Raw genomic sequence first — 14,058 nt, forward strand, 5'->3', positions numbered from 1 at the left:
TTTTCTTCCGTCACAAAATCTTTCTGAATAAGATTTTGATTTACAGTCACATTTGGTGAGTATTTGAAGAGATTTCATATTTTTCTTACTGTAGTATCAGTTTAATTGAATCCAAGATAGATTGTGACCAAACAGATATTTTTAAAAATGTGTCTCTTCAACTGATAGTGACAGATTATTTTATTTTTATACCACTTGCTTTCTAATAAATTACAACACATTGGCTCCAAGATTTCTTACGAAAACAAATACAAGCCATTTTTGTTCAAGATTCCTGCTGGATTTCCTGGAACTCTGTAGCAAAGATTTCATTAGTCTGATTCCTTGTAGATGTTTTCTGTTTAAAAAGACAATTTCTGGTGGAAAGAATATCTGTGTAAGAGCTTCAGAAAAACAGTCTCCTCTCTGTCAGTGTCAGAAAAATGCCTTACTGTTTGTGCTAGTGAGGAGACTGGATTGTCTTCCTGCCTCCTTCCTCACTTGAAAATAAGCCTTCTGTCATCCCAGTGTGGTTTTTTAATACGAAGATTAAATATCTAGGTAGAATTAGTGTCAGAAGAGGTGAGTTTTGTACTCCTGGCAGCACTCTAAGACAAAAAACAGCATTTAATGCTTCACACCAGCTGATTAGAAGGTGCCCCTGAGACATCTCTGGAAGCAAATTAGCTGCCCATCAACTTAAATGGACAATGGGATTGCTGCTTGCTAATATGAATCTGTAACTGAGATTAAGGTTAATCAACCAAATACCTTTGCTCTCACCCAGAAAAATACGGGTTTTTTTCAGAAGCTTGTGTGTTTTAAAAGTCTAAAATTGTGGTCACAGTCAGCAAAAGGATCTCTGTGTGTATGCAGTGGCATTAAGCAGTCTGTAGGGAGCAGTGTCATCTATATGGTATTGGAAGGCAATCATTTCCTTTTTTTATTGATCAAAAAGTTAGACATCTGCAGCAGAATTGTGTAATATGTTTGTGATAGTCTGTATGCACACATTCATGTTTTATGGCATTAATTTCAGAGGAGGCACCCTCACAAGTTCACTACTTCTGTAAGTATGAGTTTCATCGGTATTTCCCAATTAATGTTGTTGGCTTCTTGTACTTTTTCATCTCAGGCTTCAATGTCGGCAGGAGTGCTGGTGGCAGATCAACAGTCCGGGAGATTAACCGGGATGCTTGTCACTTCCCAGGCTTTCCCATTCTGCAGTCCCTTCTCCCGAAGCACACTAATGTACCTGCACTCTATTTCCTCCTTATGGCCCTTTTCCTGCAGCAGCCTGTCACTGAACTGCCTGAAAACCTGCAGGTCAGTGCACCTGTGATCAGCAGCCAGTGTAATCGGGGTCGCCAGGTAGGGATTACCTAGTGAAATGTAAATGTAAATCTGTTTGTCATGAAAGAAAATAATGGATTAACCAGGCCCTCTCATTCTTCTCTTCAGCTGGCTTGCAGTCATGATACGGTGTTTAGTGCTGTGTTGTTTGGGGTGGGAGGACAAGGTACTGTGGGAGTATGTGGAAGCCAGCCTGTAGCAGCATGTATGGTGTGTTTTGAGTCAAATGAGAAGCAGATCCATGGTTTAAGATGGCATGGTGTGAGCATTGAAGGGGGTGTAATTTTTTGTAACAAGGTAGCTTTTATTTGAGAAAAAATTTGATTTTGGACTTGTTTTAATTGTATGTAAATGAGTAGGTGTTATATGGTCTACAGCAAAGTCCTAAGAAGCCTTAGTATAGTGCTTTATGGAGAAAAGCCACACTCCAGGTAGACAAGGTGCCTGTTCAGAGTGATGCAGTGCTAACATTTATTTATCAGCAGAAACTGGAAAGTAAGAATTTCAGATCACAAAGGTATTCTGCCTGCCTGTTTTCTCAACAGGAATACTTGACAGCACATTCAGTACTGTGCTACAGAAAGTTAAAGGCATGAAGCTAACCGCCTGCTTGCAGCGTTAAAGTACAGCACTGATAAATTGAAATTGAAGTACTTAAAATATTTAGCAATGGTGCTGTTAAAGCTAGAGGTGGACACTTTGTCCTTTTGTATTTGTTAATTATTTGGACTTGCTGGAAAATGCAACTTGGTTTGTTTCTTTGTTCTTGTTTTGGGTGGTTTTTTTGTTTTGTTTTGTTTTGTTTTATTTTTTCTGTGGGATACCACGTGGGTTTTACTTCTAGATGTGAATGAAATAGGCTGAGTGGTTGTGCAGCACAAGTGCTGACAGGTCTCGTTTCAAAACACTTAAATACTTGGAAGAGGTAAGAATTGCAATTACATAAGCACATGGTTAGAAGGAATTTTCTTCAGTGACCTTCATATGAAGCTTTTGGGGGGTAAAGTTTGGAGGACATGAAACAATTCATTTTTTAGATACTGCCAAATGAATGTATTGTAGGTACAATAAAAGCAGTATCAAATTGCACAGGAGTAAGAAATTATTTCATGTCTTCTTTCTTCTCTTTCACCTCTTACAGTTTGATTTAGACTCTATTTGGACATTCATATTTGGAGTTCCTGCCTCCTGTGGCACCGTTACTTCTTCAGTGCACAGTGTTTGCACAGAAGCTGCCTTCTTATTACTGGGAATGCTAAGAAGCATGCTGAATTCTGTAAGCATAAATAAATTTGTTCATATTTGAATATACAGAGTTGTTCAAGTTTGCCATGTACTCAAAAGCTGAGTTAGAGTAATTGAGGTTTTGTTAGTGTAACGACAAACTCAGCTGTAAGTTAGGCTCATAATACTTGGGTGAAAACCATCATTGTTTGTGGGTTTTTCTATCTTACTTTATTTTTCATTATCTGTTGAAATATTAGTGGCCATAAAATTAACACTGCTTTTTTCACAAAAAGGCTGGGCTTTTTTGTTTTCCTGCAATTAAAACAAGAAAGCAGAAGGATAAAATGCCCTTGGCAGAGATCATTGAATTTCTTTCCTGATTAGCATCATGGGGGAATGTTTGAGACTCTGTATCCCATCTGCTCAAAGCTATCTGAGTTGCAGATTTCGTGCATGACTATTAATAGCCATACACTGAAAGAAATGAATTTACTGCCAGAAAAATGTGTCATCTTTGAGTCTAATGTCAAGAGTAGTGAAAGTTGGTTTTTCAGTTGAAAAATTCTGTATTTACTTGGAACCAGAGTCTGTTATCTGGTGAAAATTATCTCCCGAAATTTTGAAAAGCATCACCTGTTGCCTCTTTGGTCATCATGTGTTTGCAATATGCTCTAAGAAGAATTGCTTCTATGTCACTCCCATGTTAACACATGTGTCTTCTGGACACGTGTACTAACAGTAGACATGTTCGTGACCTGCTGCAGTACACATTGCTTTTGTCACTTCGTCTGTCTCTTGATGGTGTCATGTTTTTGATTCTCACAAATGGTTCAGACAGTTGTAACGTGCTTAGACACATGTGCTGTCTTTTGCCTTGAAGTCTTGTCCTGTGTCAGCAGGTTTATGTTCATATGTGCAATCATATTTTGGATTGACATGAGTCAGGTCATGTTTGGCAACATGTTTTGAATCATTACATGTTAGGACACAGACTTTGTCTTATGGTCAGTCATGTGTGGTAAATGTGGTCAGGCTTTTGTTTGTGATGTGCTCAAACACATGCTCAGGCATAGATTACTTTCGTGTTATTGCTGTGGGTTTATCACATGTTCAGCCATGTATCTGGTTGCATTTCTTCATGTGGTTGCAACTTGTTCTAGCCTGTTTTATAATGAAATGTCCTGTTGTGATGTTTGTCATGTTCAGCTATGTTTCTCATGCACTTACGATATGGTGACATGCTGACATGTCTTCAGTCACGTGTTTGTAATTGCTTGGATGCATGTTATCACGTTTTATTTTCACCTTGTGTAGGTGCATGGTTTGGACATGTGATTTCTGTGGTTTTTAGAAGTTGGCTTGTTCAATTGGAAAACATTATGGAGGCAAAATCTTTGTTTGGTCACATGTTTAGTCAGGTGTTCACTGTGTGGTGACATTCTCAGGCAAGTGTTCTGTGACACTGGGTCAGATTCATCACATGTTGGTGATGTGCTCAAACACATTTTCTGTCACTTGGTTGATCAGGTCAGTTGTTCAGGCACTTCAGTCATGAGTTCTGGACAATGTTTGGTCACTTGTTCTAAGAAGTACTCCAATGTGTTCTGGATGTGGTTTTCACACTTGGTAGTTGCTTTGGCCACATATTCTTATTTCCAATCTGCTTGAAGAAGTGTTTGTCCATGTGATTGATCACATTTGACCCCATCTTTGATCACGTAATGATCACGTGTTTCACTGCACGTTTGACAAATGGTTTGCTAGCATATTTGACCCTACAGCTTCACTTCCTGCTGCTCCTTTCTAAAATGAGCACTCTTCAATTGGTGCCATCTGTACTAATATGCTGCTTGTTTTTAAACCCAGCCTTGGCAGTCAGAGGAAGAAGGCTCTTGGCTTCGAGAATATCCAGTCACCTTGATGCAATTCTTCCGATATTTGTATCACAACGTGCCGGACCTCATTTCCTTGTGGATGAGTCCAGAGTTCCTGTGTGCCCTGGCAGCGACAGTGTTTCCTTTCAACATCCGACCTTACTCTGAGATGGTAGGAAATCCAACTAGTTAGTTTTATTTTTAGCCTGAATGTTACTTTTGATGATTTATCAATTAACAGTCATACAAAGATAAAGCTCTACTTAACCTGCAGAAAGAGGTCATTGTGAAGGCTGGGCTGGATGATTTGTACTTGTGTTTTGGAACTGAGAGAAGCGTATGTTCAACTGAAAGGCAGTTGCTGTGCAGCAACACTGAAACTGCATGTTAAGATGAATGTACATACTTCATTTGTTTTCTAATGGAACATTATTTTCAATCATATGAACAATGCTATCTCAGATTTCTAAAAGCAAGAGAGACTGAGTCAGCCTGTGCTTTCAGACCTCTGCTCTGGAGAGTGTGATAAGATCTAAACTTCTTTTTCCTCCCACTTCCCATTTCTTTTTTTGTGGCTTAACCACAAAAGAGTGTTCTTATATTACCTGGAACTACTGAATTTGAGCCAGGAGAGGGTGTGAATTCAACCTAGCCTGCATTGCTGCCTGAAGTATTCTTTGATCTTACTGTCACTTACAAATGATATTATTTCTGGGATATGAATGGAAACAAATAGTTATTGTTAGCCAACATCTGAAAGTAGTTTTATTAAGAACATGAAAGGATAGTCAGGCTACAGGTTGGCAAATGCTAGAAGTATGGAGGATATACCTCAGAAATACTGGTAGCATGCTATCTTTTTGTTGTCAATAAAAGTAGGAGATCAGTTTTTATAGGTTCATGCCGATGAGTCTCAGTTTATTCTGCTTTTAAGTTAAACTTTCACTTGAAGCAGATTCTAGGAGCTCAGTCAAAAAAGAAAGAAAAAAGTGCCACTTACAAACTGATAAAGCTGGTTTAGAATTCACCTGTATTGAGTTTTTAGAGGAGCTTTGTGCCTCAGAGTAAATTTTACTTTAGCTGCTAGGTCCCTTGAAGCTTTGTGTTAGCTGCCTGACAGCTGGAGCTCTTTACTGTTTGAGTAGTTTCTTGACTCTGAATTGGTTTACTTCTCCAGAATTTCCCTCTGCCCAAATGTGTAGGACTAATCAATCCCTTGTGAAATAGATGAGCAACAGCCAGGTTTCTTCAACAAAACACTATAACCCAAATTCAGCAGAGAAAATTCTTAACTGATCTTTCAGCATTTCTGAGATTGCCACTAAAACCAGATAGAGTACATGTTTGGGCTTCTCTTAATTTCTTGGGAAATCTCTCCTTCCAAAGCAGACCAAATGTTAAAACATTACTTCGTATGTAAGCTACTGATGCAGTAATTTGTTGAGGGAAATCCTATTGTCTCTTCTTGCATCCAGAGAAAGGCATTACATAAAAACAGACACTTTTGGAGACAGCTTTCAAACTTTAGAGACCTTCCCATTTTTATTTTATTTTTTTTCTTTTAATTATTTGTCTTCTTTTTCTTTTCCTTTTTTTTTTTTTTTGAGAAAGAGGGATTATGTCAGCTTGATAGCCTTTTAAGTTGGCTTATGTCTTTATTTTAACTGCTTTAGTTAGAAACCTAAAAAGAAAGTCTTTGCTGCAATTAGAAAATGTATTTTTGCAAAGTATCTAGAAATTGCCTGAGTACTACTTAGTAAGTGTGGTAAGTGAACGTGAAATGTGACCTCTAGTTCACACAACTCATGCCAGCCTTCATTGATTATTGTTTGCCATGGGAATCTGAAACTAGAATTTGAATGTTTTTCTGTTGTGTATTAGGGAACTGATCCTGAACATGATTATCTTTTACAAAGGCTTCTTAAGAAGCTAATTGTGAAGCAAACAGCCTTAGAAAGACAAGTGAAGAACAGAGTAGCAAAAAGACTGCTGTTAATTTGCTGATCTGTAGAGTTTTAACATGCTGTGTTTCACAGGTCACTGATCTTGATGATGAAGTTGGGTCCCCAGCTGAAGAATTTAAAGCCTTTGCAGCTGATTCCGGCATGAACAGGAGCCAGTCAGAGTATTGCAATGTTGGCACCAAGACATACCTAACCAACCATCCTGCCAAGAAGTTTGTGTTTGACTTCATGCGTGTGATGATAATTGATAACTTATGTCTCACACCAGCCAGCAAACAGACTCCACTGGTAGATCTTCTGCTAGAGGTATAGTTTCTTTGGGGTTTGTGTTTTGTTTTGGTTATTGTGGCACTTTATTCCCTGAAATACTCTACTTACCTTTTAAAGTTAGAGGAGTGATGACCTGGGATTCAGTTGTATCCTGTAAATTGTCATGAAATAAGAGTTAAAAAGAAAAGGAACACTTTTGTCTCATAAGTAGTAGTTTGCTCACCTTTAACAGCTTGGAGAACCTAAGAAAGCAAATGCAGAGGGTTTATCCCAGCTTTTCTTTAAGAATGTTTTCTGGACTTCTCCCTGCTCCCTCCGGTGTATCAGTTGGTGACCATCTCAGGTGCTTGAGCTGACAGTCTGCCTGATGACTACCTGGCTTTTTTCTTGCTGTGCCCTGTTCTCCCCTCCACACTGCAGTCCTACTACCACTTTTGTTTGAGGATGGCTTAATTTTCATTTGGCCAGTCAGTTGCTGAGCACATCATGTCAACGATTTATTTCTATTTAGAGCAGCCGTAGTCTTATTTTGGCATCTTAGCTGTAATTTCCTTTTGTCTAGAAACACAAGTAGCAGATCACAACACTAGATATTCAACAGTGCAGTTTGAGATGTTGTAGCTTTCTTCAAGTGCAATTCATTTGTTAAAATATCTTTCAGACCATGACAGCTATATTGACTTTGTAGGAAATACAAAATCCCTGTGAATCCCTGCAGAAATATTAAGGTTTCTTTTTTATTCATATTAGAGAAGAAGTGACAGGACATATGTCACCATATGCTATAAAAACAAAACCAGTATAACTGTTATCTTCCTGTAAATTACTTTCTAGAGTTTGTGACGCCTGCAGAAAACATCCTTCTGTTAATGGTGAGACAGGGAATGAGGAGTTCAATTTCTGTTTAACTGCCCAACCCTTCTTCAGACAGTGTATTTTGAAATGTTCACATCAGTTCACATTCTCTCTAGACCTATCAGTTTGTTACGTTGTCTGTATGTTGTTGAGTGTCCCTGACTTTTTTTGATAGCTGCAGGAATTTTGGACCATGCTTGTATATTTCCTAGCAAATTTCCTGGGTCAGTTGGGCATCTGTTGTCACAAAGCAAAAAATGAATTGTCAAAAGATGCAGTTACATGCAAACATCAGGAAGCATATTTGAGGCTGTATTGTTGCAATTGTTTTATTGCTGTTTTAATCTGTTATCACTCATCACTGGCCTCTTAGCAAAAACAGAGAATTGGGTATATACACACTGCTAAACCATTACATGGTAAAACCAAGTAGGATGACTTAATGTTATATTGCTTTCTAGGGCTGTTTAAGTGGGTCATTCAGGTACATATGTTTATGTATGCATTGAAAAACACAAGGTGATAAAGTGGTTTTCCCCTTTAAGTGCAAAGGTAATTAGAAAGGTTTAGCTCATCCATCCATTAAATAACTATATAGAGACCATTGTAATAATATGCAGAACCCCACACAGAAGTGATGTTCAACTTACGTTTGATCTGTTCCATTTCCTCTTTTTTTTTTTTTACTGAGGAGGTCGCAGTTCAACCATATGTTTATTTAGAAGTTCATGCATCTTTCTGGAATGGGTTCTTTTCCAGTTCCTGCGGTGGCAGAAGATACATTTACTGGATTTAAATAGGATTAATGCCCACTCTGTAAGAGCACATACAACTGATGTGTACTTGATGTGTATTCTTAAATTTTTTAATAAAGCCAGGACTTTTTACTCGAGGGAGAATGTTAAGAGAAAAAAAACATAGTTCACAAAAGCTAAGAAGAGAAACTCACCTAGACTGTCCTCCCCTTCCCTCTTTTTGCTCACTTAGAGATGTTTGTTATCTAAATATTGTATTTCTTTTTATTAGGCTTCCCCTGAAAGATCAACACGAACACAGCAGAAGGAGTTTCAGACATATGTTTTGGATGGAGTGATGGACCATTTACTTGCAGCTGATGTTTTACTGGGTAATATAACAATGTTTAATTATCATTCTATTAATCTAGGCAAAAGGCTTTGATTATTTAACTTTTTCTTTATTAGTGCCCTGTTTTGGTACAACTTGGTGGCCCTTATTTTTTTTCCCCTGCCCTTTCCTTTGATGTGTAAATGATGTTGCTGCACTTGCATATTCCCTTATTATGTTGATTGTGCCAAAGCCATGACAGAGGTTATTCAGAAAAACTATATGATGTGAATTTTTGGGTATATGAGCCAATTTACAGTCATGTCAAAAAGAATTGAAAGTGGATCTTGCATCTCTCTTGTCCTTCTTGCCTTGGTAGAGGATTTGGAGCTTTTCTCAATTTATCATGGTGGGACTTCAGTATTTTTAAAATTAGCTTTGTTTCTGTTTCCCCTGCTGTAGTTTTACTAATCCCCATTCTGGGATTAGTGCTCCATTGATCCAGTTAATAAATAGATAGGAAGAGAATTAGAAGATTGTAATTTGGATGTCAGCAGGGTAGGCTGTCCTACCATCTAAACCCACGAGGATTTAGATGATTCTGTAGTAGGAATATTGCTGCTCAGGCGCCCAGTTGGATTTCATGGTGGCCTGCTGGACTTCCCAGAAGCTCTCAGTCTGCTGTATTTCCATTCTAAATGTCATGGCACAGCATGCATTCCTGTTCGGAAGTGCTGTAAGGCTCTCCCTTTCCTGCCACAGCACTGATTTGTCTTTCTCTGAGTGCAGTGCATTAATAAAATAAATCCAGAATCATGTTACATGAAGCTTTGAATAAAGTTGTCAGAAGAATCTCCTGCCCTTACAAGTACTTCTGTGCAGGACAGGAGCAGAACTTTAGTTTTCCCAGGTCTTCAAAGTCTTGTTAGCTTTCTCTAGGTGCAATGCTGTCAGCTTCTTTATGTACAGATAAGGCAACAAGTGAATAAATGCAGGGGAACTTCCAACAACATCAACACCATGGATGATTTTTTTATTTTTTTTTTTTTTTTAATGGAAGAACTTGTACTTGCCAAGTTTCTCTTAACACAGCTGGACTGTTACTGACTTACATGCAGACACATGCAACTGGTGCCCATTGACTCTTAGTTTTATTGAGCAAAGTGCAGTGAGGAAGAAGTCATGCCAGGTGACCTCATTTGTCATCTCAAGGTGTTTAAAGAGGTTCTTTACAATTTAAAAAAGCAAAGGTATCTTTTTGAAAAGCTGCAAGTGGTTCTGCACACATGCAGCTCCAGTTGAAAGAGAAGACCATACATAAATGTGATACTTCAGGATCACAGGAGTACCATTTCTTCTAGACTCTTCTTGGCTTAGGCTCCCCCTCCTCCCCCCCCCCTCCCCCCCCCGTTTTTTTTATCTTTGTCACTGTTGGTTTTAAATGTTCACTTACCATCAAAGATCATTGTAGGGATGTTTTAGCTTTGATTGAGTCTCTCTCTCTTTTACAGAAGTCTAGGAAGCACAAACTAGTGTGAATGTACTAAGTACAGGTGTGGTGTGAATGTACTAAGTGCAGGTGTGGGGTTTTTTTGATAAATTAATAAAACTTTGGGGTCTTTTGCTACTCAGGTGAAGATGCATCTCTGCCTATAACAAGTGGAGGAAGCTACCAAGTGCTGGTGAACAATGTCTTTTATTTTACACAGCGTGTGGTAGATAAGCTTTGGCAGGGCATGTTCAACAAAGAATCCAAACTCCTTGTGGACTTCATAATCCAGCTCATTGCACAGGTAACAGTGGTGTTCCATTAGCCTGCGTGCAAAAACATTTTGCCAGGTTATGTTAAAATCCATGGAGTGATGTCACTAAGCAACCTGCTAGTGGCAAATGTCAGGTCAGCAGAGAAGTGTTTTTCTTCCCCACATCTTTTCTCTCTCAGCTGAGCTTGCCTAGCGCATCTTGTCAGTATGAAGCGCTTTATTATGGAGCATTGAGTAAAAACTGCTTTCAGATTGCACTGGGGCTTTTTTAGACATCCCCCAAAATAAAAAATAAAATTTACCTCACATGAATTTGGGAAGCTTCCTAATATCAGCGTTTTTTGAAAGCTTCCTCCTGGACTTTTGTTTGAGATTGTTAGAAGACTTTTAGTGAAATCAGCAGTATCTTTATAGATGTTAAAGGTACGAGCATGTTGGCATGTATTAACGTCACTTCAATCCTTGAAATTTATGGAATTGACTCTTTTAGTAAAATACTAATTTTAAAAATGAACATGGGTCAATTCAAGGGAACATTGTGTGCCAATAAATTGATTTTCTGCTACTATCTGATCATGGTTTTCTTTACTTCACATTAGTCGAAAAGAAGATCTCAGGGGCTATCGCTGGATGCTATATATCACTGCCTGAACAGGACCATCTTGTATCAGTTCTCAAGGGCACACAAAACTGTTCCTCAGCAAGTGGCTCTTCTTGATTCCCTAAGGGTCCTTACTGTGAACAGAAACTTAATTTTGGGACCTGGAAATCATGATCAAGAGTTCATCAGCTGCCTAGCTCACTGTTTGATTAATCTGCACGTGGGAAGGTAAGTATTTCAGACAGAAGTTCATTCCAGAACCAGGGCTGTGAAATATTAAGATGACCTGTTCTCTCTCAGCAACGACACTCACCTTGTGAATAAGTCAGCAAATTCTGGGTAACTGTTAACAACTTTTCAGCCAGTGAAATGCAAGCAAGTTTGAGTGTTTCATTTTGAAACACAATTAAGTTTGAGGAGCACAGATACAGAGAACATTTTTACCTCCTTTTACAGAAGTATTTAAAAATACTGACACAAGTACTTACCTATCCATTTGTTGTTATGATTTGATAATCTGAAATGTTTTCAAGGTAGAAAGAAACACTGGTGCTAAGTAATTAATAGTCAAAGGGATCTGTCACTAGATTTATGGTCTATTGAATCATTTAATACAAATTCCATACTTAGTACTTTGATGTATGGCATTGAAAAGTCCAGTCAGGCATTAAATCAGGTGCCTATGACAAATGCTGTAGACACCAACTTTTCTGCATTGCTGCAAATGCCTGCCTGGCATTTTCTTTTTTATTTTCCAAAAAGATGTACAACTTGTGTTTCATCCAGAGACAACAGGGAAGCATCATCATCAGAAATTCTAATGCTATTTGTGGCCTCATCTGCTTCTTCAATATTATCATCTTCCTCTAGCACCATCAGTGTCTGTGGCGTGTCATATTTCCTAAACTTTCAGTTCAGCTTGTGACTGCAGATTATCAGAGCTCAAGTCCTGCACAGAAATGAAGATATGTTGCTGCAGGAGCACGTGTTAATCTTTATGATACTGTCACAGGGAATCAAATGCTTTAGCTTGGGTTTGGGTTTGGGTTTTTTTTTTGGGGGGGGGGGGGCAGGACTTGTTTCTTTTTTTTTCTCCTGCTTGTTGTTAATTCATTGTGTGTTTGTAGCAATGTTGATGGGTTTGGATTGGAAGCAGAAGCAAGGATGACAACTTGGCACATTATGATCCCCTCTGATATAGAACCAGATGGAGTCTACAATCAAGATGTCAGTGAAGGTAATATGAGAATGACAAAGCCACAGATGTTTCTAATGCCATTTCTGTATTGTCATCGTTAGTCTTTCACCCCATTTACTCTAAGGGCTGGGGTAAGATGATTCTGGCCTTGGGGTGATGGTCTATAAAATATATTAAAAATAGATTAAAAAAACATTTAGAAATACCAAGACAGATATATCCAGGATAAGTTACTGTTTCATTAAAATATCAAGAGCTCATTATTTTCTGGACATGCACCAGAATTTGAGATATTGCTTTATATGCACTGAGTTGGATGCAATAGAAATGGGTTGTTTTAATTGTGCACCGTTGTCTTGTATCAGCTGGATCTTACATGAACATAGGTAAGAGATAATTGGTAAAATTATTATTCAGTGGCATCCTCGGGGTCTTTCACTCAAAGGAAATATATGAATTAGCTGTGGAAGAAAGGATGGAGTGATTTTTAATTTTAACTTCTTTCCTTACATGTTTGATTGATTGATGGCTTATTTACTATTTATGCATGTGTGTACTTATGCACACAGTCATATGTAAAAGTATTAAGTGTAATGTATGTATGGAATTGTATATGTGTATATAAACCTACACTTCTGTGAGATTTTGAATCTCATTTTGTTAATAACTAACAACTAATCAGAGCCACTGTTTCAAATTCACAAAGTTGTCAAAATTAACTGTTAAGATACTTTATGATAGCACATAAATGGCAGAAAACGTCTGGCCAAAGGTATTTTACAAGTCATGCAAGAGGGGAAGAAACTAGAGTATAATTGCAGAAATGATTTAGTTCATTACTGTAAAAATGCCAGTTCTATAAACACCATAGAGAGCTTGCTGTTTGTGATCTTGTACCTATGCAGGTCGCCAGCTTCTTTTAAAAGCTATAAACAGGGTGTGGACAGAGCTGATCCATAGTAAAAAACAGGTTTTAGAAGAAGTTTTCAAAGTGACGCTACCAGTCAATGATCGTGGCCAAGTGGATATAACTGTTGCAAGACCTTTTATTGAGGAAGCAAGTTTAAAGTGTTGGCAGAATCATTTGGGTAAGTGTAACTGAGGATTTATCTATCCTGAATGGTAGATTTCCCTGAAGTGAATGTCATGCAATGGATGTTTTAATTTAAGTTTAGCTTTTGTGTAGCAGTAAGTACCCTAAACTGAAATTTTTAACATCTCTCACTCAGAAACTTTACTGTGCATAGGATATACTTACAACCCCCTGCACACAGGGCCTTTGTTCAACACCGCTGGTGGTCTCAACAATGTCTTGTATTTGTGAGCCAACACACACCAAATAGCATATTATGGATTAGCGATTTAGTCCGTTCTCATGAACACTTGGATTGGAGTGATCTGTGTTACCATTCTCAGATCTCACTGGATGTGCCAGGCAGGGATGGGGACCCCTCTTGATCATGTCTGGGTGCATCCTGCAAGCTCTCTGTCTAATGATAAGGCTGGAAATGTGGGGCAGAGCATTTCTTCTCTAGCAGCAGTGATACTTCTCCACACAGGAAGCAGCTCTGCAGGAAAAGGACCAGGGAATCCTGGTGGACAGCAAGTTAAGCACAAGTTCGCTCTGGGCCCATGTAATAAAGAAGACCAGCTGTTGCTGGATTGAATTAGTGAGAGTTTAGACAGAAGGTAATAAAATTCTATAGACATGACTCCTTTGATGATTACACGGCTCTAAAGTAACTAGATGTACAGAAAGCATTTTTGCAAACTTGTAATACTGGGGATTTTTGTGGTCTCTCTGTTTCTGGATATGCTTTAACCCTGACTGATGTTTGCTCAAGTTTCCAGTACCTCCCTGCTAGTCAATATGTCTGCAGAAATGTTCTGAGTAGAGTGAAAGACCTTT

At 38.4% G+C, this 14,058-nt stretch overlaps 1 protein-coding gene across 7 annotated transcripts in view; it reads left to right on the plus strand.

The window, feature by feature from the left end:
- Positions 1-14,058, plus strand: part of WDFY3 (WD repeat and FYVE domain containing 3) — a 173,662-nt gene that overhangs the window by 127,295 nt on the left and 32,309 nt on the right. For 6 of the 7 annotated variants that reach the window (XM_061350991.1, XM_061350994.1, XM_061350992.1 and 3 more), the window contains 9 exons: positions 1,115-1,350; positions 2,474-2,608; positions 4,426-4,605; positions 6,470-6,703; positions 8,549-8,648; positions 10,220-10,380; positions 10,950-11,179; positions 12,079-12,188; positions 13,055-13,237. In XM_061350991.1, coding sequence (XP_061206975.1) covers positions 1,115-1,350; positions 2,474-2,608; positions 4,426-4,605; positions 6,470-6,703; positions 8,549-8,648; positions 10,220-10,380; positions 10,950-11,179; positions 12,079-12,188; positions 13,055-13,237 — 1,569 coding nt within the window. The remainder of the gene's footprint in view (positions 1-1,114; positions 1,351-2,473; positions 2,609-4,425; positions 4,606-6,469; positions 6,704-8,548; positions 8,649-10,219; positions 10,381-10,949; positions 11,180-12,078; positions 12,189-13,054; positions 13,238-14,058) is intronic. The other variant, XM_061350988.1, reaches the window with a different exon arrangement.

The sequence above is a fragment of the Neopsephotus bourkii genome, unplaced genomic scaffold (genome assembly GCF_033783945.1).
Source record: "Neopsephotus bourkii isolate Nb327-2 ecotype Australia unplaced genomic scaffold, CSIRO-AGI_Nbou_v1 NB_547, whole genome shotgun sequence".
Lineage (NCBI taxonomy): Eukaryota > Metazoa > Chordata > Aves > Psittaciformes > Psittacidae > Neopsephotus > Neopsephotus bourkii.